General features: G+C 42.2%; 1 protein-coding gene across 1 annotated transcript in view; it reads right to left on the bottom strand.

Moving 5' to 3' along the window:
- The window catches only part of dnah3 (dynein axonemal heavy chain 3), a 170,403-nt gene extending 144,366 nt beyond the window's left edge, over positions 1 to 26,037 (bottom strand). The window contains exons 1-4 of the mRNA XM_068003063.1: positions 25,810 to 26,037; positions 8,935 to 9,157; positions 7,565 to 7,625; positions 4,016 to 4,178 (exon numbers count right to left, since the gene is read on the bottom strand). Coding sequence (XP_067859164.1) covers positions 4,016 to 4,178; positions 7,565 to 7,625; positions 8,935 to 9,157; positions 25,810 to 26,037 — 675 coding nt within the window. The remainder of the gene's footprint in view (positions 1 to 4,015; positions 4,179 to 7,564; positions 7,626 to 8,934; positions 9,158 to 25,809) is intronic.
- Positions 26,038 to 26,249: the final 212 nt, after the last annotated feature.

Raw genomic sequence — 26,249 nt, forward strand, 5'->3', positions numbered from 1 at the left:
AAAAACATTTTGTGTTAATTTTGATATCCCTCGCAAGTTTCTTTTCATTTTCCGTTTTTATAGCTCTTACTATCTTTTTGGTCTTCCTTTGCTGTTCTTTATATCTCTCCCAGTCCCCTGGATCTACACTATTCTTTGCACTTTTGTATGCTCTTTCCTTTAGTTTTATGTTATCTCTCACCTCTTTTGTCGACCATGGCTGTTTTATTTGGTAAGTAGAGCTCTTGCCCCTTTGGGGTATATATTGGGCCTGTAACAAGCTAAATTCTATTTTGAACACCTCCTATTGTTCACCTGTAGTTTTCCCCGATAACAGTTTCGAACAGTTTGCTATCGTCTTTATTATTGCTAATGAATTTGATCATATTATGATCACTGTTAGTTAATAATCTAACAGTAAGGGAACATTTATCTAAGTCTGGCTCATTACTCATTGCTAAATCTAGTATGGGGAAGTGGAGATTGCAATTGTGCTGAGTGTGTGAGTGAGGTGTGGGAGGTGAATTGCAGTGTGGTGCAGCATTGTAGGAGAGTGAAGGGGATCGGGGAGGGGAGTATTGTGAGTAATGTGGCTGATGGTGGTGGAGGTGTGAGCAGAGAGTAAGAGAGCAGTATTTTTACCTTCACAACTCTGGTGAGGCCATTGAACCTTTTGCAACATTGCAGCCATTTCCTGGGAGCTAAGTTCCTGGCATTAACCTCCACTGGCAGTGAAGGTGTTGCCTGGAGGGCTTTCTGCCTTCTGGGTGGGGGAAGGGGGAAACAGGGTCTCCCTCCTCCTGTCCAACACCTGGACCAGGGCCTCCAAAACAACGTCAGAAAATCTGGGGTCCTGATCTGAAGGTCTTGCAGTCATTTCTTTCTTCATACGCCTTCCTTCCTGTCTGCAGCCAGAGTGCACCTCCCCTTTAAGAGGTGCTGGCTGCTTTTAAATGGCATCAGAGGTGCTCAATTTCCAGCCCCCCCCCCCACCCCCCAAACAAGCATGCAGCCGATGAATAGCACAGGTAGGGCTGGCTGCATGCCTGAGTCATGATAAAGAGCTGGCAGCACCAATTTCACATGGTCCCTTTTTCAGCACGATCGAATCTCTAGGTCGTTAAGTGTAAAACTAAAATGTTCCTCCAGTATCATAACAGTAAAAGGGCAGTTAGAGAGGATGTTAGAACTCAAAGGTAAAACGAGCAGGGTCACAACAGCAGAGGAGCCAGCAATTGGGGCACGGGGTCACCACACGTGAAAGTCGGGTCAAGATCAAGCAAAAGGATAAAAATAATATTTTCTGTAAGTCCTCAGCAGAGAGTATACTACTAATTTGCTATCCAATTTTTGTAGTACACTCAGTATCCCAAAGCATCTTGAAGTCAGCATGGCAGAGGTTATTGATACATTAGGAAAACTTAAGACTAATAAACTCCCTGGAGCCAATAACTGCTGAGGGGGACAAAGAAATAAATCTGTGGGGTACTTGGTATTGTGATGGAAGAATTGCTAAGCATTGGTGAGGCTTAGAGCGTAGTACCATTATAGACCAAACTGTCCCAACCAGGCTTTGGAATCCCTGTAAAAATGTTGCTTTAAGGTTCCACCTGAACACATCTATTGCAGCAGTGTTAGCTTCCACTCCAGAAGCCAACAATGAACTCAGAGGATCTTTCTGGTGCCTTGTTGCCACAGAAATCTGCTGGACTGTCACAATGCCAGGGTGTTGTGCAGGTCATGAGAAACTCCCTGCAATGTGTTGCAGATCAGGACGCTGACTCCTCCAACATATCCACTGCCTATAGCACATGAAATAGGCTGTCTCCACTGCCTGCCATGCGAGATTGATGCTCTCTAATCATTGTTCTTTTAAAAATGGGGCCCTTAAGATGTAACGGACAGAATTTTCCAGGGAAGGCTGGGAACTCCCCCGACATGTACCCTTGACATAGGGGGCAGAACATCCATCCACTGCCTCCATCACTGGAATTTAAAGGACCACTTTAAACAGGGTGGAATCCTGGTAGAACCGAGTTCTGCCCCAAATTCCTGGCACCCACTGGACGGAAATTCTCTCTGGCCCCAGGAATTTTGCAGCCTTTGTCTCCAAGCCTCCATTTCAAAATTGACAGCTTCCATTTTAACTCTAGCTATTTGAGAACTGTATGTGACCTATTTTGTTGCAGCATTTCTCCTCAACCCCAACCCCATTGAGAAGATGGTTATTTGCTGCTGCCACTTATGTAGCACTTGCAACAACCTGTCCATTATCCGATTAGGAGAGATCACCTGAACAAATGTGAACAAGTCTTTGCAGTTAAAGCTCTCTAGGGGATGCATGGAGGCTTTGCCATCAGGTGTATTTCCCCCTTGCAACTATCACCTCCTGCACTTCATTCGTCTTGTGGTCTCGCACCCTATAAGGTATCAGGTTACAGCCGCTGCTTGACTGTCGCCATGCTGCCAATCTCTAACCTATAGACAATCTGCCGTGCAGGGCCAAGTCTGCCCATGACAGTGCTTCTGCAGCGTGTTGTCTGCATGTGCAATTGCCATTTAACTGGAGCAACTTCCATCACCAGTGAACTTTCTCTGCTCGCAGCTAACACATTGATTACGTAACCGCTGCATTCTATTCTCGAGCAGACAAGACACATAAGATTACCTTGTCATGGACAAAGTAGGGATGTTGACCTATTTTCATTTAGCATGGAGCATCTCTGCTGAGCCACTAACATGTCCTCGGGATAAAATGACTTTATGGTTCACAATGGTGCCACTGACCACTGCAGACAGATGTATCAATTCTTGTTCAATTCCATTTCAGCCTGGCCTTTAAACTCCAAAGGATCCCAATAAATTTTCATTTATGCCATCTCCCCATCTACGCATCATACTGCAATGACACGCATTGTGGAGAGGAGCGCCTTCTGGGAACTCTCAGGCACAGTCTATGATTTTCTGTCAATTAATTCCAATGAGTGAACTATCATGGGTTGTGCACTTGTGATTTTCTGCAATGTACTCTTAGCGAGCGGCATTAAAATTCCTATTTGCCCAAATGAGACACTCTTGCCACACATTAGGCTAGGGTACATCTTCTGTCTCCATAATACCATAAATTCAGACACTCATGCCTTCTAGAAACTGACTGGCCTGCACCAGATGCAGGCATACCAACATCAAACTATACCTTGTATTATGTGAGCCTTTCATTTGCTGCCAGTTCACAGTCATCAATTATAAGATCTACATCATATTCCATGATCATGGCGTCACGATGCAGCTCTTTAAATCTCAAAATGAAAACAGAAAATGCTGGAGAAGCTCAGCAAGTCAGGCAGCATCTGTGGAGAAAGAAACAGAGTTAAGGTTTCAGGTCGAAGACCTTTTATCAGAACTGGAAGATATTAAAAGAGTTTAACTCTTAACATCTGCCAGTTCTGCGAAAGGTCTTCGACCTGAAACGTTAACTCTGTTTCTTTCTCCACAGACGCTGCCTGACTTGCTGAGCTTCTCCAGCATTTTCTGTTTTTTATTTCAGATTTCCAGCATCGGCCGTATTTTGCATTTCTTTAAATCTCATGTCCCGCAGCAGCACACAGGCTTCCCAAGGATACCCTGGGCTCCCTTTCAGGCCAAGTAATGGTAATTACCAAGTAAGGTAATAGATGCAAGACATTTTTACAAAATACAATTAAGTGCTGTGGTGAGAGAGCATGTACTAGATGGATGAGTTTTCGTAGGCTGAATGGCCTTTTCTCATATCTGATTTTTCTTACACTGTTAGGTTCAAAGTCTAATTTTTCATTGTTTTTAGACTATTGAAGAAATATGACTCAAGTTTTCAAATGATCTGAACAAACTGATTTGACCTCTTGTTGAATAATGAGCAATTTTCCATGGGTCATTTTTCCCATCTGTGCACTTGTCTCAGTATGAATTATGTGGTGGTGCTTTCCAATTTAATTCAATTGCTGGTGCAGTAAAAGAATACAAATCCCTCTTAAAAAGTGAGTATATAATATAAAACCTCATAATCTCTATGAGAAGGCTCTCCTTCTTGCTCAGCAATCTCTTCCTCTTGTTCAAGAATTAAATTAATTTGTTCCACTGGGGTCATAGGTCGGCTTCCAGGAAAGTCCCATCTGTTTACAGGTGTACGATCATGGGTTCCAGGCTGACTTGTCGAATCGCTGAAACGAACAACAGTTTTATACTCCTGTCATATTGTGGATTGTTCTTGTAGAGTACGTGCAAGAGAAATTTCTTCATTAAAAAAAATACAAGCATTTTTGACCAAAGAGAGCATGATATGAAGTCAATCTTGATCATAAATTTACACTGAGCTTATAGTTCAGCTTATGGTATTACAGGAAAGAATTGTTTTATAAGTTTTTACATTTTCAGAAACAGTGAAACTAGTTATAAAACTAGCGTAGGTCTACCACGTCCATGTGGTATAGATTTTCAAAGGTTAATAATTATAAAATGGCTGTCAAATCATCTGCATAAGTATTATCTGATTAAAGTAATGCCAAGTGAGCTCCACCTATTTATTAAACTGACGTGTAATGTATGACTACAATATCCTGCTACATCGAGTTAAGGGCTGAGCTTGAGTTTGTCTCACACACCTCAGGATTGTTTTCCTTTTTATTTTTAGTGTTAAAGTCACTTTTAAATAGCAATCTGATCATTTGGCAGACAATGACAGAAGACTGCAGATTTTGGCCACATGTATTGAATTATAAAGAATTTTGTGCTCATTTGTTAATTTATACTTACTGGAACTTAGAGTGAGCTGACCGAAATTCATTTTATAGGGTCCTAACTGGCTATCAGAAAAAGGAGACTTTTATTTCATTTTGGTTTGTACCAGCTGTGGCTCAGTTGGTAGCACTCTCGCTTCCGAGTCAGCAGGTCATAGGTTCAAGTCCCACCCCAGAGACTTGAGCACAAAATCTGGGCTGACATTCCAGTGCAGTGCTGAGAGAGTGCTGCATTGTTGGAGGTGCCATCTTTTGGATGAGATGTTAAACCGAGATCCCATTTGCCCTTTCAGATAGACGTAAAAGATCCTGTGGCACTATTTCATAGAAACATAGAAAATAGGAGCAGGAGTAGGCCATTCGGCCCTTCGAGCCTGCTCCGCCATTCAATATGACCATGGCTGATCCTCTATCTCAATACTATATTCCCGCTTTCTCCCTATACCCCCTGATGCCTTTTGTGTCAAGAAATCTATCTAGCTCCTTCTTAAATATATTCAGTGACTTGGACTCCACAGCCTGCTGTGATAGAGAATTCCACAGGTTCACCACCATCTGAGTGAAGAAATTTCTCCTCATCTCAGTCCTAAATGTTCTACCCCGTATCCTGAGACTGTGACCCCTCGTTCTGGACCCCCCCAGCCGGGGGAAACATCCTCCCTGCATCTAGTCTGTCTAGCCCTATCAGAATTTTATATGTTTCAATGAGATCTCCTCTCATTCTTTTAAACTCAAGTGAATACGGGCCGAGTTGACCCAATCTCTCCTCATACGACAGTCCTGCCTTCCAAGAATCAGTCTGGTGAACCTTCGCTGCACTCCCTCTATGGCAAGTATATCCTTTCTTAGGTAAGGAGACCAAAACTGGTGTGGTCTCACCAAGGCCCTGTATGACTGCAGTAAGACATCCTTGCTCTTGTACTCAAATCCTCTTGCAATGAAGGCCAACATACCATTTGCCTTCCTAACTGCTTGCTGCACCTGCATGTTTGCTTTCAGTGACTGGTGTACAAGGACACCCAGGTCCCTTTGTACATCAACATTCCCCAATCTATCACCATTTAAATAATACCTGGCCTTTCTGTTTTTCCTTCCCAAGTGGATAACTTCACATTTATCCACATTATACTGCATTTGCCATGTATTTGCCCACTCACTCAACTTGTCTAAATCTCCTTGAAGCCTCTTTGCATCCTCTTCACAACTCACAATCCCACCTAGTTTTGTGTCGTCAGCAAACTTGGAAATATTACATTTGGTTCCCTCATCCGAATCATTCATATACATTGTGAATAGCTGGGGCCTAAGCACTGATCCCTGTGGTACCCCACTAGTCACTGCCTGCCACCCCGAAAAAGAACCATTTATTCCTACTCTCTGTTTCCTGTCTCTTAACCAATTTTCAATCGATGCCAGTATATTACCACCAATCCCATCTGCTTTAATTTTGCACACTAACCTCTTATGTGGGACTTTATCAAAGACCTTTTGAAAATCCAAATAAACCACATCCACTGGTTCACCCTTATCTATTCTACCAGTTACATCCTCAAAAAACTCCAGTAGATTTGTCAAACACAATTTCCCTTTCATTAATCCATGTTGACTTTGTCTAATCCCATTGATATTTTCTAAGTGTCCTGTTATCACATCCTTTATAATAGACTCTAGCATTTTCCCTACTACTGATGTTAGGCTAACCGGTCTATAGTTCCCCGTTTTCTCTCTCCCTCCTTTTCTAAATAGTGGGGTTACATTTGCCACCCTTCAATCTGCAGGAACTGTTCCATAATCTATAGAATTTTGGAAAATGACAACTAATGCATCCACTATTTCCATGGTTACCTCTTTTAGGACTCTGGGATGCAGATTATCAGGCCCTAGGGATTTATCGGCTTTCAGTCCCATTAATTTCTCCAGCACTATTTTTTTTGCTAATACTAATTTCCTTTAATTCCTTTGAAGAAGAGTCGGAGAGTTATCCCCGGTGTCCTGGCCAAAGGTTATCCCTCAACCAACATCACTAAAACACATTATCAAATTGCTGTTTGTGGGAGCTTGCTGTGGGCAAATTGGCTGCCGCATTTCTTACATTACAACAGTGTCTACACTTGAAAAATACTGCATTGGCTGTAAAGTGCTAGGGATGTCCCGAGGTCATGAAAAGCACTATATAAATGCAAGTCTTTCTTTCTTTACATTTATATCCCAACCTTGTCAACCAGGCATGTAATTTGAAACTCTTTCACTTTGGAAATTATGCTGAAACTTGTGGTAACTGCATTCCTTCTAATTTTAAAATTGTTATCTTAACAGTGAAGTCTAATCCTAAAAGATAAAAATCCCTTAAGGTCACAATTTTCAGCATTTTATCTGAATTTTTCCCTAGGGCCGTGCAGGTTTTAATAATGGAAGAGGAAGCATCAGCAAAGGATGATCAAAATCAAATATGGCATGTTTTCTTCAATAGCCATTTGAATTCCTAATTTTGATACGAGACAAAAATATCTGTCCTTAACCTGTTGTGAACTGAATAACTTTTTAGCATCCAATGGAAACTGCAGGTTATCTTTATTTAGAGCTGAACAGTGGAACATGTTTACTTATAAGGGGTTCTGCTCCCAACATGGAGTGTTGGGGAACACAAGTTGGAAATTCAGGGCTACAATGCTGTAAGCTCGATCCCTGCTGCCATGGTCACGTTGTTTTATAAGTAGAAGAAATCATCTGTAGTTCTCAAATAATTAATAAAGCAAATAATTGACATTTTAGGGACTATCAATTGGAAGAGATATGAAAGTACAAATTACCTTTCGCTGATAGACTTGCTTCTGAAAGAAAGTTTCCGCCTTTTCTCGGCAGGTGGAGATGCTTTTGGAGTTGAACACACCAGTTAAGGTTAACCAAGCAAAGTAGGTTACGACAGTGGTCATTATTCTTTCAATTAAGCTTGTGCTTCAGAAATTATGGGTAATGTTTGAAGGAACCATGAAAAACAATAGAGCCTCGGCCAGTTGAAAAGACTTTAGCCAAGAATTTTCTCAGGGGTTCTCCCAATTGGCCGCTGTAACTTCGGCAGAAGATCAGCGGATTTCCCGTGTATGCGCCTTATTGGGGTTTCCACTGATCTTCCAAGCTAATGGCAACTGATTGGAAGAACCTGAGGAAATTCACCCCCTTTATATCAGTACCTTTTCTTATCTGCATCTTTAGTTTCCCTCATCAAAAAGCAGCTTCAGGTTGACACCATTGTTACATCCAAAGGACTCGATCCACTGCTGATGGTGGGGTCAGCTGTTGTGCAAATTTCATGTGACTCACATAAGTTCTAGTACGGCAACAACTTAACATTTACATCGTGCTTTTCATGTAACAAAATGTCCTGACGCACTTCACGGAGGAGGAAAGTCGCCAAGCAGTAAAAGATGAATTAGAAGGGAATGTACTTTCCTGAAAACCGTGGCAAATTTTACATACCACTTAATTGTGGTGAGGGCCGTTTGAAAGGAAAAGTTTTCTGGAAGTTAAGTTGAATTTAAAGACAGAAAATGGAATGAATCTATGAATAAACAGCTCCCCAAGCCCTGAGAAACTTTGCAAAAGTGTTCTAAACAAATAAACAAGATGCAGTTTTTTTCAATGCTTACTTTTCTCACACAGTGGAAAAAATCATATTGTGACCAACAAGAGGGAAAAATAAACTTGAAGTTAACACCTGAAGAGGACAAAGTGTGGGAACATTACATGGCTTTCAGTTGATAAGTCCATTAAAGGGACAATCATCTTTTTGAATGATGATCTTGGTGGCTGCTCCTACCTAACCCATGGAATACTGAATATATCTAAAGAAGAAATTAAATTATTTACCATTGTCATTTCACAGAGGCTTGGGAAGCTTTCATAGATTATAAATACATCACATTAAAAAAATGCCTGTATAGTGTCTTTAAGAAGAAGTGCTTAGCAAATCGTTTTCATGATCAAACACTGTGACACAATTATGACACAAGTTGCATAAAAACATACCATTTTGCCACAGAAACATCCTTTTGCCCTTTTATTTGACTCTGTCATGACAAAAATGATGAGTGGCTGATTTCTCTCCCCAGGAATAAAGAAAATGTATCTTCAAACCTAACATTTTTTGTATTATTTCACACTTCCTTCATTGAAAAGATACAAGGATAATATCTCAGTGCGCAGGATGGCATTGGTGTAGTCAGCTTTTGAGTTCGACACCCTTTCTTCAAATCTTTCATTTTCAGGTTGCTTGCTGTTGGTGTATAATTATTGCCTATTGATTCACTTGGACTTCTATAGTAGCGTTGCTCTTTGAATGGAATTGCCAAAGGCCATGATGTGCCTTGCATTATGGGAGGATGATGGCTATGATGCAGTACAGTCTGAAAAGCAAATAGGTTATAGATTACAGAACCATCAATAAAACTGCATGTCATCAAAATTTTCAAATACATCCTACAAAAACAAATATTATGGACTAAGCACTGGTTCATTCTGTTATACTGTATATGATTTTGTGCAAATATGAAAGTCTATTCAGAAAGCATCACTGCTATCCAGTTATTATTAAAAATAACAGTCAGTGATTACATCAATATCCATTTAAGGATCCTCCAGATATCTACCAGACTATTAAGAGGGGATTCAGGATCTTTTATAATAAACTCCAAATCATATTGAACTTTTACTAATTTGATAAGATCCTATACCTATGCAGCAATTTCTGAATCCTTCAGAATTCTTAAGAACTGGCTAAATGACAGTTTAGCTGACTTTCTTATCTGTCTTTAGTCAACATGTATCAGGTGACTAACTAATCACCTCAGTGCCAGATATCAAGGAGGTCATTTTTATTAACCTTTATTGCAGGCATTGTTGACTGGCAAAGGAGAAAGAGACCAACTTTAGTGAAATGTTCCCATGCTAAGACTGCTAAGGTAACAATCTAATTTCAAGCAGTGGCAATGGTCACTTCTAATTACTGTAGTAGTGTCTGTTACTTAGTTTAAGATATATTAAACTCAATCCTAATGAATAGTGGGGGTAGGGTCATGACCACCCCATCACTTTGAGGTCAACCAAATTTGTATGTCAGGACTCAGCTAAAACTGACTCCAAATAACTTACTCACTTTAACTTTTAAATTCCCAATCGTGATTGCATTGTGGTTTTGAGTCAGGTGAAAATGGCAGCACACCCATTGAAGCACGTCGTTGTGTCTGCGCTAGCCAAGTTGGCCAAACCTGGACTTCAACCATCCCATCTCCCTGCAATCCTTCAACCATAGCTCGGCCCCTGATGGATAGCTTCAAAGCAGCATTAATGGATCACCGGTAATGGCTGCCTCTGTTCCCTCAGTCAAAATGGTGTGTGGCACAAGGAGACCAAGAAGGAACAGCTGAGAAAATCTTAAGAGCATTATAACCCTCAAAAATTAAAATAGAATGCAATTAATTGCACATTAAAATGTTGCACTGCCAGAAAACTAGGAGTTACACTCGGCTAATGGGGATTATTAGTATCTTGCAAATAAACACATATTTCAATCCACAGGCTGTATGTACAGAAGAGTTTTGTGTTGGTACTTGGGGGGTTTCAGCCGGCACTCCTTTCTCATTAAAGGTGACCTTTGAAAAGAAAACTTTTATTGTTTCCCCTTTTATAAAGGGGAAACAATCAACTCATAGTTAAAAAATAAAATGAAGTGATTGCTCTCTCATGAGAAATCCAAGTCAAAACAGTTTGCCCTCTATTCCTTCACAGTAATGGTACTAGCCCATTCAATGTTGACACCATCAGTAGCACATCAGTTTTCTGAAACAGAATTTCTGCAGAAAAGTGGAATTTTCTAATCCCAAATGTCAGAAAACAGATTAAAGAAATGAAAGAATTCTAGAACATTTGTAATTTGACATATTCTAGGAATGGTCTAGAAACTTGTTAAAGGTTTAACATTTTTACTTAGGCACAGAAATTCTGCTTCAGTACACAGAGGCTTAAGTAAAAGAGAAGGTCAAAGTTTTACGATGAATAATGCACATAAGCAATGGGAACAAAGGTTAAAAAAAATCATCAAATCTCTATTGACCTTTAAGAGAAGTGTCTCCATTCCTTTAACCATTTTCTGTGTAAATGTTTGAGTTACACCACTGCCACTCCTAAATTGTCCAAATAAAAAAAATCAGATGGACGATTATGCAGTCTCAACACAAAAGCTGGATTACAGAGTACACGCTATGCTAGCCCAAATGGCCTTGCACAATTTTACAAGGTTGGCTTATTATTATAATTCTAAGTGCTCCCTGCACACGTTAGCCCAGACACAGGGAACGCGCTCCATGAGTGGGAGGGAAATCCAGCCTGGAAAACAGGATTTAAGTAATAGAAAAATAGAGGGCAGAAGTGAAAGGAGTAGGAAAGCCATATTTGATGCTGCTGCTCTCGGGTAATTGTTTCCGTGGGTGCAGCAAAGGAGGACGGTGCCCTTTTGAGCTAAGGCAGACCCTCCTATTAGAAATGCCTGGGTGGAGGTGAACATGAGGGAGTGCAGTCTCCCAGTCATAGGATTTGGGAGAAAATGTGGGAAAAAAGCACTCAGGAAGATTAACACAGTGAGAGTACTCAGATTTCACCTTCTGCAAGTATATGGCCACAGGATGCATGCCACAATGATTTTTCACTCAATCTGATGCAGCTTTGCGGAAACATCAGGAAAAGTTTCACCTATTTCACACATGCACATGCCTGCCTATTCAGCTGCAGAGCTGACTTCGGTGAGGACAATGAAATATGTTTCTAATGTCACACATGAACCTTGCAAGCTGGGACCACTAATCATGCTGCAACTGAAGCTAATCGCATACTGCATGCTCATAGGCTTAAACAGGGCAGTTCAGGCACCTGACTTATGCAGTTTTCCTCTTCCAAATTTCAACATCTTAATTTTCTGCACACAACAGCAACAGACTGGAGAGGGCCCTTCTAACTATCGTCCATTGACTCACCATGAAGAGATTGTCCATGAAGAGAGAGTGGAGGAGGAGGAAAAGTCAGAGGCTAGTACCAAAGCATCCTTTGCTTAATATTCTTTCACCCCCTACTAACTCACTTATTCATATACAAGCACACACTGCACTGCAGCAGCACAGCACAGCATACAATATCTTGCCGTGTAAGCTCTTATTGAAAGGGTGTCTCATTGCCAGCACTCTAACACATATTCCTCATCTGTTCAAATAGGGCCTATTAGGAGGAGAATCCGCCTTAAGAGGGCAAAGTCCATCACTTTCCAATCACCTCACAGCAACCTGCATGACTCACCAACAGTAACAAGCACCAACACAGATAGATCTACTTCAAGAAGTTGTTTGTGATGGATCAACCAACACTAGTGAATTACTGAGCATGTGAAAAGAGGAGGAAGTGGAGGAATGCGAAGTTGCTGACTGAAGGGCCCACTTAAGTGCTCAGTCAGCTGTGGAGGCCAGGGAATGGAATCTTACAGAGCTGGAAACACATTCAAGATTATGCTAAGCGCACAAAATCTGTCAAAGAGTCCAGTACCCACGTCTGTGCAGTGGTGTGGTGTAAGACCACATACTGGAACTGCAATCAAAAATGGAGCATGCAGCAAACCCAGGGCCACCGACAGCAGAGCTCCTACTATCAGAGTCCCTAAACTCACCTGGATTTTCTCTCGTGAATGCTCCAACTGGGGCTATAGAGACTTTAGGCTTCAATGTACAGGATTCTCTCATGTCCAGATTCAATGCACTGAGGGATCAGATGAAGAGAACCTTGAGGGATGGCTTGTTGCCCAGCAGTCTGCTCCCATGCAAACGACGAGGAATGCTGAGCAAGTGTCCAGCAGCGGGAAAGTGGCAGAAGATGGCACAGATGAGGAATTGTCTCGCACGGCAATGCCATATCCATCCCACCCAGCTATCCTACTGAAATGACGCCAGATGTGCCATATATAGTGCAGCACCACAGCACATAGCAGCCACCACAGCATCAGACATGGCTCCAGAATTCTAGGGTCATCTCATAACCCAGCACATAGAAGTATAGGCACAGACTGACACTCAGCAGCCAGCCGCAACACTTACCCCTCTCACTGAGGAGGCACTTAGGAGAAGTAGAACAGGTTCTAACAGATGTGCACCATACACGGTTATGAAAGAGAAGCACTGAACCCCTAAGCACATCTCACCAATAGGGAATGTAAAATGTATACATTTTATTTTAATTGTGTCCAGAGAATTCACTTACAATGGGACAGATTAAAGGTAATGAATTGTCACCGCTAGTAGCGGAGGTAGAGCAAAGGACTGCTTGTATTACGCCAAAGCACTGCACACGTAGACAAAACTGTTCCTACAATCGGCAGATCAGGCACTTAATTGAAGATCTTGTCAATCAGAGCTTGCTGTAAATCTCTTCCTGCCTGCAACTAGGGTTCATCAGGCATTCCTTCGGCTTGGTCTCAGTGCCTCCTCTGCCACTGATTGCAACTGGGCCTTCTCTTCCACCTGTATCATGGTAATGCTTCTCTGTACAGCAAATTTGTGCAATATATTACTATGATCTTTCAGACCTTGGTGGGCCCAGACGGCAAAGATCTCGTCAAAGCATTTGATCCTCTGTTTCAACATAGTGATGGGATCTTTCAATATGATCCTGGTGGATGCATTTACCTCATTATATTTATCATTCCTCTCCTGTTTGTGTATCTCAAAGGAGAAATAAACCCGGACTGGAGAGGGTTTCCTGGATCACACAAAGTCCATCCATCCAGTCTCCCTGCCCCGCAGCGTGGTGGACTGCTGTAAATTGAAGATGTGATTGTGTGATTGGGCACTACCTATGTAATTTCATACACAAGGCCTCAGGCCGTCTGCACATTTGGGGAATGGAACATCTTTCTGTTCATGGAGGTCATATAATTGATGGTAGGGGCCTGGGTGGCCATGTGTACCATTTACAATGCCCTTCACTCTGCATAAACCTGCCGCACGGAGAAGCGCAGGGTCCTCTCATGCTGCTGGCAGCTTTCCATGGGGAAATGATGAGAACTCAGCTGATTGGATTGTCTGTTTAATACCTTCATAAACTGGTTCAAAGCTGCTGTTAATTGAACTGACTTTAACGACTGTCTGTTGCTCAAACAATTAATAAACCTTTTGGTAGTTTAGTCTTCTGAAGTGACAGAATTTCCACTACACCCCCTCCATATGTGTAATCCACAAAAAAAAACAGCTTTATTCTTCACCCATTATGCTACATTATTTTGCACACAAGAACTCGTAACATAGGGCAAAGACCCAAAAACAGCAACTAATGCAAGGGAAAAACTACAGAAAAAACAAATCTAAAAATCAGAACTCCAATAATCGATAGTTCAGCAGCAAATACTGCCAATCATCTTTGAAAGCACAAGCTGTAAGGCTGAAGAATATGTCCTCCCAGCTACTGGAGCCAATATGCACATTCTCGGTGAAAAATACAAGATATGCTTGCGCCAGGTGATTAAATTGTGATGCAGGAGCTTAATGAGGCCCTCGCGTGTTTCAGTAATTAAATATTTTCCAACGCAGGTTAATCACAAGGAGAAGCAATCGGATGAGAAACAGCCTACTTGTCTGCAGGATCAACTAGAGAAGTCTGCATACGTGCTCTCAGATTTCTTTACAAGTAATACCATGTGTGCTGTAGCAGCAGTGATGCTCCAAATGGTTTGATCCTGTTCCCTGGCTTTTAAAAAGAACAGCACAACGTAACACACAACAGTGTTGCAAAAATTAAAAACAGAAACACAACAACTGTTGCAAATAAAATTCTGACTTGTTCTCATGCAATAGGTATCATAGAATCATAGAATCATAGAAGTTACAACATGGAAACAGGCCCTTCGGCCCAACATGTCCATGTCGCCCAGTTTATACCACTAAGCTAGTCCCAATTGCCTGCACTTGGCCCATATCCCTCTATACCCATCTTACCCATGTAACTGTCCAAATGCTTTTTAAAAGACAAAATTGTACCCGCCTCTACTACTGCCTCTGGCAGCTCGTACCAGACACTCACCACCCTTTGAGTGAAAAAATTGCCCCTCTGGACCCTTTTGTATCTCTCCCCTCTCACCTTAAATCTATGCCCCCTCATTATAGACTCCCCTACCTTTGGGAAAAGATTTTGACTATCTACCTTATCTATGCCCCTCATTATTTTATAGACTTCTATAAGATCACCCCTAAACCTCCTACTCTCCAGGGAAAAAAGTCCCAGTCTATCTAACCTCTCCCGATAAGTCAAACCATCAAGTCCCGGTAGCATCCTAGTAAATCTTTTATGCAGTGAATGTGTGGCCAACAAGATTTGATAAATTGTTGTTTCCTCTGTATGAGGTAACAACCTGGCCAAACTACTTTCTCGTGTGCCACTAGCAACCTGTGCACTGACTCTCAGCAGCAGTGAGCAGTGGCTGTGCCATAGAAACTTGCACCAAATAATGCGACTGAGCTAACTGCACTATCAGTACTGCAAACAAAGCACATTGGTGCTACATAGTGGATACTGTGTGACAGTCAATTACCATGAACGCTAGCTGTTAGTAACCTTCAGCATCCAGTCATGCCATGGCAACCTCAAAACTATTTTACTGTACAGTACTCCATTTCACACAAGGAAAAAGAAACATCCCATAAAATTCTAACCCTTAAAATTATTTAAAATGACATGAAACTGGAATAGATACCTTGGCCTAAATTTTAACCCCATGAATGGATGGGTTGGGGGGTGGGAAGGTACAAATTGTAAAAAACTAAACCCCAACTCGCCTCCAAGCCATCCACTTCCGGTTTTAACGGAGGCGGGACAGTCGGTGAAAGCTTTCAAGGAGGCTATAGGCCTCCATTTTTACAGCTTTTTTATTTTTAACTCCTAGGCGCTGGAATTGCTGGGCCTTCTGCTTCACACCACGTGGGAGGAGGTGAGAAGGCCCGAAACAGCAGGTAAGTGCCTTTATCACACTGCTTGTGGGCCCTGAGGAGCAGGAGTGCTACCCCCAGGTCCAACAAGCCTACCTGCAACGACCTCCGAACATCCCTCCCACGATCTCCGACCCCACAAACTCCAACCCCCCCGATGGCTCCCGAACCCCCGATAACCGACCCCGTGATGACTCCCGACCCCGTACTTCGGGGTTTCCTGTCAGGAAACCCCCCCCTCCCAATATTGAACCATGACTGGTATGAAAACATTCAAACACAAGAACAAAATAAACCTACATTGTGTTATCTAAACAATATTCCTTTTGACACTAACTGGCCAATGACCACTTTAAAATTGTAACATTTCTTATGTGAGTCTCACTGAGGCCTCCACTGGAATTCATAAAGGTACTCGGCCTTCTGATGGATTTTCAGTAACTATTTTAGCTTTTGCATTTTTCTTTAATAAGCTATTTATATTTGACTGCTAACGTCTGCACGAGCCTGAGGAAACAGAGTGCACTGGAGGATTGGACGTTAAATGTATGAACCTCAACCAAAATGAGATGGCTTGATGGTGCATTGGACGGGTACAATCCATACACCATGCCATGGGGAAATGCAATGCAAGTTTGGGCTGAAAATTCCCTACGTGGAAACATGGTAAAGTGGGCCAGGTCACCAGAGGAGACACTGAGAATGGAAGTAAAGATTTTGAAAGGCAAATTGTTTTCTACAAAATATAGTGGAGATCACAAAGACTGAAAGTACTTCTGGTCAGGATGGTGTTGTATAAAATATGAATGAAACATATGTCAAGTCAAGATACTCATTGTTCCTCTCATCAGCTAGCTCACAGCAGTAGCATAACAAAAGGCTTTACAGAAAAGCTGTTTACTTATTGTATGTTCCTCTGTTCTAAAGGCTCAAAGCACTGAAGGTCTGCACAAATCCTCTATTCGTAAGCCATACATATCTGGAGTCCTAGAAATCCAGCAATCAAAAGATAGTCATATCCTTAAGCATAATAACAGGCAGTTGAAATGCTGGAGGATCACATTTCAATGGCACGAAAGCCTTTAGTCTTCAAGTGCTTACCACCAATCCATAATGTATCAGATTCCTTTTAAGAACCAATAAACTTTTCCAACAAAGACTCACTCAAGCAATTTTTTTAGGAATTTTTGTTCTGCTGTTAGCAATTGATTCCAAGCACGGTAGATCATAACATATTGCTCTTTAGCAATAACCTACAATCACAAAATTATTCAGTAACAATCCCAACATTTTTCCAGAAAATGTAACTTTTGTTGACTGTTACCCAACTTTCTCAACATTAAAACAAATAGCGGGCATTGTTTTGCACTTTAGCCATGACGGTCTTGGGTTATGATTATCCCATCAGGGAACAGACAAAATATTTCTGAAGGATAGGCCCCGATTTTAACTGCCCCCACCTGGGCAGGAAGCAGTTAAAATGAGACCAGTCACTTACCCACACTGATCCCGCTGCCTTCCCACCGTGTCCCGATCTTAACCTGCTCTTTTGAGCAGGCAAGCGGGACACCTGCAAGAAAGGCAGCGGGGTCCTTCTTTAAATATGTAGATCGGGTCTGACGATGTCATCGGGACCTCCTCCAGACCTCACACGGAAGCCTTAGGTCTCCCTTGCCCTGGGCTCCCCCTTCCCCCCTCCCCAAACCCGATCGCTTCCAGAGCCACTCTCCCTCGATCGGCTCCAGAAGCCCCCCCGCCCCCTCCCCCACCAACTGACTGCCGGAGACAATTCCCACGGCTCCCCGGCTGTGGTCTCCTGCAGCCAAATTCCCGCTCCTGCCCACCGGCCAGGCAGTGGATCTGACCAGGTTCGGGCGGGTGTTGGAGAAAATTTATTCAGATGAGGCCCGGCCCTTAAGATCGGCCGGACTCCCCGAGTATGCCGCCCGCTTCGGGGCTCATGTTCACCGCACCCGCCCCCCCACTTCCACCCTTTATAATCGGGACCATAAAACAGAAGGTGCTGAAAATACACAGCAGGTCAGTCAGAATCTGTAAAGAGAAAAGACAAGTTAATGTTTCAAGTATAACCCTTCAGCACAACAAAATGTTTCTTCTGGTTTAACGTAAATTTTCAGATTAGGAAAGTGGCTTCACAAATAGTATGGCAGCACGACACAGGTTCACATCCATGATTCCCAACAGAACAAGATTTGAGGTTAGGGATCGGACAAGTTCTTGGAGCAGAGTAAATAAAGCTTTATTCTGCATTGTACCTTGTGCTATACTAGAGAAAGAGTGCTTGATGTTGACACTGGATGCGGAAAGTGAAAATATTTTTAATTCTGCAGGATCCCTCACTTTAATCAGTATAAGATGTAACCGAAGTGGTGTAAGATTATCACAAACAAATGAATGAGGAAAATCATACAGAATAAGAAGTAAGTCCTTAAAAGTTTGCTCCACTAAATCCCTAATGTAAATGACAATTAATTAATTTTTAATAAATTATAATGTTCAACGATTACAAATCTTGAACAAAGGCCTGTTTGTTCTCCTCAGTCTGATGACTTGGGCTGAATCTCATTAGCAGCTTTTATGTTGTTCTTTGGTCACTGGCCCCAGTTCTCTGGGTCTTCCACAGCCAGATGAAGCTAAAACTGTCAGATACTGTTCGCCTGGCAACCATTTTTCCCTAGACCTTCACACATGCTGCCAGTTTAACCGTGCCTAGTAAAAGCCTGCCGACAACAGCACAATCTAGGCACAACCCTATGATGACACATAATATATCATGACAATCACATATAAGCCACCGACTTGCATAGATTTTTGCTTATTGTGGTGTGACTAGTCAATGACATCAGGATACAATTGCATCGCATACGCAAAGTAGCCACTTTGTCATGGGCAATTCTGCACGCGTATTTCCCCTTTACTGTTGGTTTACAGGGAGACCAGAGGCATGATTTAAAAATAAATTCAGGAGAGTGTCACCCTTAGGCTGTTCTCACAAGACTTGAGCTATAATGTTGAATGGTCTATGAACTGTTTAACCCATGGTATCATTTATAAGCTAAGAGGGGGGTTAATATTTTATAATAGGATTTCAAAATTTGAACAGGAGGATTTTGTCATTCAGAACAAAGCACAAATGATCAGAAAAGACGTAACATGTTTGAGGGGGGAAAAAATAACAGGACAAAAAATGCTCATGGCTGGAACTTAGAAGATTTGACTGCACCTTCTACAGTATTGATTCTCTGACTAATACAATTTCTACCTCAAATCCTCGCATCAGAAATATCCAATTAAATTTTCATAGGAAAAAATGACTTGACTTTCCACAGCATGAAGAAAGGAAAAAATAATCAGGTAGCGGTTAAATAAGTAGATTGCAACAGATACACTATGCTTTGGTAAAAAAGCTCTGGCTAATTTCCAATGCATCTGGATAACTATTAGATTGTACACGGTAATCAGTCTTCCACTTGATTACCGTAATGTCAGGCAGAAAACCTCTAAAAATGGAAAAGATCATATGGGGGTCGATTTTAACCCTACCAGCCCAGTGGAAATCGGGCGGGTAGGCAGTTAAAACTGAGCTGGTTAGTTACCGCTGAAAACTTGACCTACGATCTTAATCTGCAGGGTTTGTAGGGGGCTGAGGCATCCGCCTAAAGCGGGTGGGGATCTTGTGAATTTATGCAAATTGGAGTTCTTGCACATCAATAAGCCCCTGATTGTATTTTAACCTGGGCCTGAGCAAGGAAATCGCCACGGCTATTCCCCCAAGTGAAAGCAGGTTGGCAGCTGTCGGAAAGGACAAAGAGGCCCTCCGAGGTAAGTGAATAACTTTCCTTTTGTGGGGCGAAGAGGAGCCCGGTCCCACAAGGAAAGTTGCGGCCTCCCTGTCCCTGACTCCCCACTTCCCTCCCGCGAAGACCCTGCTGAAACCCCCCCCCATCCACAATTTACCTGGTTGCCGGCAAGCCTTCCTTTGGTTCCAGCCACCAGTTCCAAATTTCCTCTCCGCCTGCCGCTCATTTTGGGCAGGCAGCTATCCGGCTATATACAGATGAGGCTCAGGTGTTAAAATACCCGAGACTTCAAACTTAGGCCAGCGAGTGCGTTTTGCACACCTCCATCCCCGCTCGCCCAAAAACTGCTGGGGTTAAAATCGATTAAGAAGCAATCATCAACAACATTCAATCATGGCAGTCTAAAAAAGGTTGCCAGATCACGAGCAGTTATCAAGCTTTATCTTGGAGACCAGTTTCTAGTAAATTGCAATTTAAATTCAGGTACAATTTGCATCCTGGCGGCACATATGAAAAAAAGCAATAGTTGAAATGCATTTCCTCAGAAGACTAAAAGAGATACCTTTGATTAACATGTTCCCTCTGTTCTGTCAAGGGATTGGAACACAAGTGTCCTCATTTGATGCATCAGTCTATTCACCTTTGGGATAGATGTTCCTATTTAATCCAAAAAACGGCGCAATGCTTATGTTACGAATGCAGGTTTGCTACAGATACTTTCTCAAGTTCAGTTGCATCAGTCACACCCATAAGCGGTTTGAACACCTTACTTTTATGGGAATTGACTCAAATTGCCTATATCTACTTGTACAAAAGCGGGGCCGAGGAGTGCAACAATTAAACTCCGTTGTGATTTGGACCTGATTTCAATGTCTATACATCTTCAATCTCTCCAAAAGCAGTTCAAGTTCACACAGGATGAGGAGAAATTTGGTGCAGTTCATTTTTCATTCCACAGTAACGAGAAACATACAGAGTAATAGCTTATGACTAAAGTTGGGTAGTTCAATTGGTACAACGTACGTTCATGTAACGATATAAAATAAAGAACATTTTAATGCTATCCCATTTCAGTGGGTCATCTTACTTAGCTCAAACAGAATAACTTCTCTGCATTCTGTCCTACGGGCCCCCTGGTGAAACTACTCTCCTTTCACAGCCTTTTGCTGTCGGTCTGACTGCCTGTTTCCAAAACCAGACAGACTTTTTTGTCTTTTTGTTCTGATTTTTAAAAGTCTTTCTTACAGACCAACACAAAGTGTTCTCCAACATCATGGTGCAAGGTGTCTTTCTGAAAATCAGGAAAAACTAATGAATCGCTTGTTGTTCGGGCTCTGGAAGAAACAATTTCCTGTTTAGTATATTAACCACCTTTCATCTGGGTGCCTCTTTTTTAAATTTGTGGGAATACACAAACTTTTAAAGACCCCAGCATTAAAAGCAACTCATTTCCAAATCCTTTCTCTGGAAAAATGATCAGGAAATTCAGGAATGTGACAGGGAAAGAATGAACAATGTGGAATGCCAGGAGGGCTGAATTCCAAATCAGCCTACCTGAAAATATTGCTGAGACATCACTGTCAGTAGCAGCACTAGCATTTTGATGCTATTTTCATATATTAAATTTTAGATTACATTTTTAAAAATTAAGCATAAAACACATTACTCCACAATTCCCTTGCAAATTATTGAAAATTACTTTCTGCAAATTGACCTTAACTGATCTGCACCTATGATAATAAAGCTGTACTTGATATTTTAATTATATTTTTCTCACTACAAAAATTAGTTTACCTGATACAATTCTGAAGCTCCTCTACAGCAGTCAGGAGGCAGAGGTGGTAACCCAGGCAACCCTCTTGTATAACTACTGGGAAGTATAGGATCATCCTGTGACTAAAGTCAACAACATAGGGTTACTTGCTTCTCAACAATTCAGTGTAACAGGAATTTTCACTAATAAATCTACTCTAGTAAAATTGCATTGAGGGGTTAATAAAACAAAATTTTTGGTACAGAAGCTGATCTTTAGAGCCTTAGTTTTCTGTAGTTCTAAATTTATATATTTCAGTGGCCAAAAATGAAGGCATTGCAGTAAGGTGTTTTATGAAACTTGCCCCTGAACATACATTTTTCAGTTTTACATTAACCTGTGACAAACTAGTCAGTTTGAAAATATATGGTATCAATGTTTTCTTATAAACTTTAGTTTTAAAAAATTGATTTGGTAGAAGATAAATAGACAAAGGAAAGGACTTACAAATACCCTTCTCCCTGACTAACTGACTGTAGAATACAGCCTTGTACTTATTTTATATATAAAAAAGAAAAGGACTACATAATAAATCTAAATTTGTTTTATGTTTGAAATTCCGCTGATCTTGTGCCTATGATGCACAACTCTAAAACTGTGCTGTTGAACATTTTGATGAATTACCTGTTTTTCCCTTGGATGCCTCCAAAACCTCACACAGTCTGGCGCAGTATACGTCTAAACAAGTTACCACCATTTGGTCTTCCACCAAAGATATGCCCAAGGCTACAGTTTCCTCTCAAATTGCTTCACTTGATGACTCATCTTCTGACTTGTTCTCCTCTCTCCCACTATATTCCTTCTTCACATCAACGACCATCTCCGCTCATCATCCAACTCTACCCACTCTTTTGCTGATCATTTCACTCTCTTCCAATCATATATCCTCAGTGAGCACAACCTTCATGCCTCTTGCAATGCTATGGTTGACTGAACTATATCTTGATTTCCTCTATTTCTTTCAAAAGAGCAATGGAATTTTGTTTCCTTCACATCATAGAATCATAGAAAGGTGACAGCACGGAAGGAGGCCATTCGGCCCATCGAGTCCTCGCTGGCTCTATGCACGAGCAATCCAGCAAATCCCACTCCCCTGGCCTATCCCCGTAGCCCTGCACATTTTTTCGTTTCAAGTACTTATCCAGTTCCCTTTTGAAGGCTATGAATGAATCTGCCTCCACCACTCCCTCAGGCAGTGCATTCCCGATCCCAACCACTTGCTGCGTAAAAATGTTTTTCTTCATGTCACCTTTGGTTCTTTACCAATCACCTTAAATCTATGCCCTCTGGTTCTTGAACCTTCCGCCAATGGGAACAGTTTCTCTCTATCTACTCTATCTACACTCTTCATGATTTTGAGTACTTCTATCAAATTTCCTCTCAACCTTCTCTGTTCCAAGGAGAACAATCCCAGCTTCTCCAGTCTATCCACGTAATTTAAGTCCCTCATCACTGGAATCATTCTAGTAAATCTCTTCTGCACTTGCTCTAAGGCCTTCACATCCTTCCTAAAGTGCGGTGCCCAAAACTGGACACAATACTCCAGTTGTGGTTGAACCAGTGTTTTATAAAGGTTCGTCATGACTTCCTTGCTTTTGTACTCTATGCCTCTATTTATAAAGCTCAGGACCCCGTATGCTTTTTTAACCACTTTCTCAACCTGCCTGCCCTGCCACCTACAACGATTTGTGCGCATATAACCCCAGATCCCTCTGTTCCTCTACCCCTTTTAGAATTGTGCCCTCTAGTTTATATTGCCTCTCCTAATTTTTCCTACCGAAATGCATCACCTCACATTTTTCCGCGTTAAACTTCATCTGCCACGTGTCCGCCCATGCCACCAGCCTTTCTATATCCTCTTGAAGTCTATCACTATCCTCCTCACTGTTCACTACCCTTCCATATTTTGTGTTATCTGCAAGTTTCGAAATTGTGCCCTATATTCCCAAGTCCAACTCATTGATATATATCAAGAAAAGCAGTGGTCCCAGCACTGACCCCTGGGGAACACCACCGCACACCTCCCTCCAGCCCGCCACTATTCTCTGTTTCCTGTCATTTAGCCAATTCTGTATCCATGTTGCTATTGCCCCCTTTATTCCATGGGCTGCAATCTTAATAGCAAGCCTACCATGTGGCACTTCCTTGCTTTTGTACTCTATGTCTCTATTTATAAAGCCCAGGACCCCGTATGCTTTTTTAACCACTTTCTCAACCTGCCTGCCATGCCACCTTCAACGATTTGTGCACATATAACCTCAGATCCCTCTACTCTTCTACCCCTTTTAGAGTTGTGCCCTCTAGTTTATATTGCCTCTCCTCATTTCTCCTACCGAAATGCATCACCACACATTTTTCCGCGTTAAAATCCATATACACCACATCAACTGCATTGCCCTCATCTACCCTCTCTGTTACCTCATCAAAAAATTCTATCACATTGGTTAAACATGATTTGCCTTTAACAAATCTGTGCTGGCTTTCCCTAATCATTCCACACTTGTCCAAGTGACTGTTAATTCTGTCCCAGATTATCGTTTCTAAAAGTTTCCCCACCACCGAGATTAAACTGACTGGCCTATAGTTGCTGGGTTTATCTTTACACACTTTTTTGAACAAGGGTGTAACATTTGCAATTCTCCAGTCCTCTGGCACCACTCCCGTATCTAAGGATGTCTGGAAGATTATGGCCAGTATCTCCGTAATTTCCCCCCTTACTTCCCTCAGCATCCTAGGATGCATCCAATCCGGACCAGGTAACGTATCTATTTAAATACATCTAGCCTTTCTAGTACCCCTTCTTTCTCAATTTTTAGCCCATCCAGTATCTTAACTATATCTTCCTTTGCCGAGACTCTGGCAGCATCTTCTTCCTTGATAAAGACTGATGCAAAGTACTCATTTAATACCACAGCCATGCCCACTGCCTCCATAAGTAGATCTCCTTTATGGTCCCTAATCGGCCCCACCCCCCCCTTTTACTACCTGTTTACTGTTAACATGTCCATAGAAGACTTTTGGATTCCCTTTTATGTTGTCCGCTAGTCTATTCTCATACACTCTCTTAGCCCCTCTTATTTCCTTTTTCACTTCCCCTCTGAACTTTCTGTATTCTGCCTGGTTCTCACTTGTATTATCAACCTGACACCTGTCATACACCGCTTTTTTCCGCTTCATCTTACTCTTTATCTCCTTTGTCAACCAGCGAGCTCTGGCTTTAGTTGCCCTACCTTTCTCCCTCGTTGGAATGTACCTTGTCTGTACCTGAATCATCTCCACTTTAAAGGCCACCCGCTGTTCAATTATAGTTTTGCCTGCCAATATTTGATTCCAATTTACCCAGGCCAGATCTGTTCTCATCCCACTGAAATTGGCCCCCCTCCAATTGAGTATTTTTACTTTAGAGTGGTCAGAGTCCTTTTCCATAGCTATTCTAAACCTTATGATACTATGATCGCTGCTCCCTAAATGCTCCCCCACTGACACTTGCTCCACTTGGCCCATCTCATTCCCTAGAACCAAGTCCAGCAATGCCTCCTTCCTTGTTAGGCCGGAAACATACTGGTCGAGAAAGCTTTCCTGAACACATTTCAAAAATTCCTCCCCTTCTTTGCCCCTTATGTTATTGTTATCCCAGTCTATATTCAGATAGTTGAAATCCCCCGTTATCACCACGCTCTGGCTTTTGCACCTCTCTGCAATTTTCCTGCAAATTTGCTCCTCTATATTCCTCAGACAGTTCTTTCATGCCTCTTGTAAGCATAACCAACAGCAACCACCTCATTTTTGATGGATCTGTCCTTCATCCTTCTTCATCCACTGTGTTTTTGGTCTTACCGGCTTCTCTGATTTCAGATGGAAAATCCCACATCTCCATGCTGAAGCGGCCTCCAGGGAGTTAGTTTAGTTTTCTCTTTCATGCCGAACACTTTCCCCTCAAGAATTCTTAACTCTTTATAAAGCTCAAGTCCGTCCAAGACTTGAACACTACTCCACCGTCTGGGTAGATTTTTCAATTTTGCAATCCCTTCACCAGGGAGGCTCTGACAGAGCTATGTCATCTGTTGCAACACCAACTGCAGCCCATGACCAGGTCACACAGATCATTGCCTGCAGCTCCAAAGGTGCCTTTCGCCCTGAATTTCTACACCTCCTGGCCATTCCAGGCTGCAACAGATGACATTAGCAACGTCAGTCAATTTGCAGTGCATTGCTGCATCTAGCAGGTGATGGATGCGCTCCTCACAAAGAGCAATGAATTAATTAATTTCCTCATGGGAGAAGCAAAACAAAAAATAGCTTCCCACAGGTACGGGCCATCATTGATTGATCATCACATGTAGCCTTGCATGCTCCATATGAAGACACCGAACTAGTCCTAAACAGAAAGGGCTTCCACTCACTCAACGTACAGGGTAGTGTGTGACAATAGGAAATGCAGCATGCAGGTCCACATAAGAACAGAGTGCAGGAGTGGTGACATTTTGGAAGCCCCTACCCAAGCTCTCCTTCATGCTTTGAAAGCCAGAGAAGATGTTAGAACCCAGGGCCAAAACAGCAGCAGTCTGAGCTTCCATCGAAGCTGTCAGAGCTGCCACCAGAAGCTCCATAACGGAGGGCCCCGCTGCAGAGCTGACCATGCTTAACTGAATTGTTTCCATGCCATGCGCAAATACCCCACAGAAGTTGGTGCTGGACTCCTCCATACTCTCTGACATTGTGCATGGGCTCCCTGGCAGGCTGTCCAATGAACTGAGCAGTTGATGGTGCACAGCCATCAGTCTTCTTCTATAGGCTTGGCCCTTAAAATCAGCATCTGTGCCCTAGCTGTGAGCTGGTTCCTGGGCCATCC

The sequence above is a fragment of the Heptranchias perlo genome, chromosome 22, assembly GCF_035084215.1.
Source record: "Heptranchias perlo isolate sHepPer1 chromosome 22, sHepPer1.hap1, whole genome shotgun sequence".
NCBI classification, from domain to species: domain Eukaryota; kingdom Metazoa; phylum Chordata; class Chondrichthyes; order Hexanchiformes; family Hexanchidae; genus Heptranchias; species Heptranchias perlo.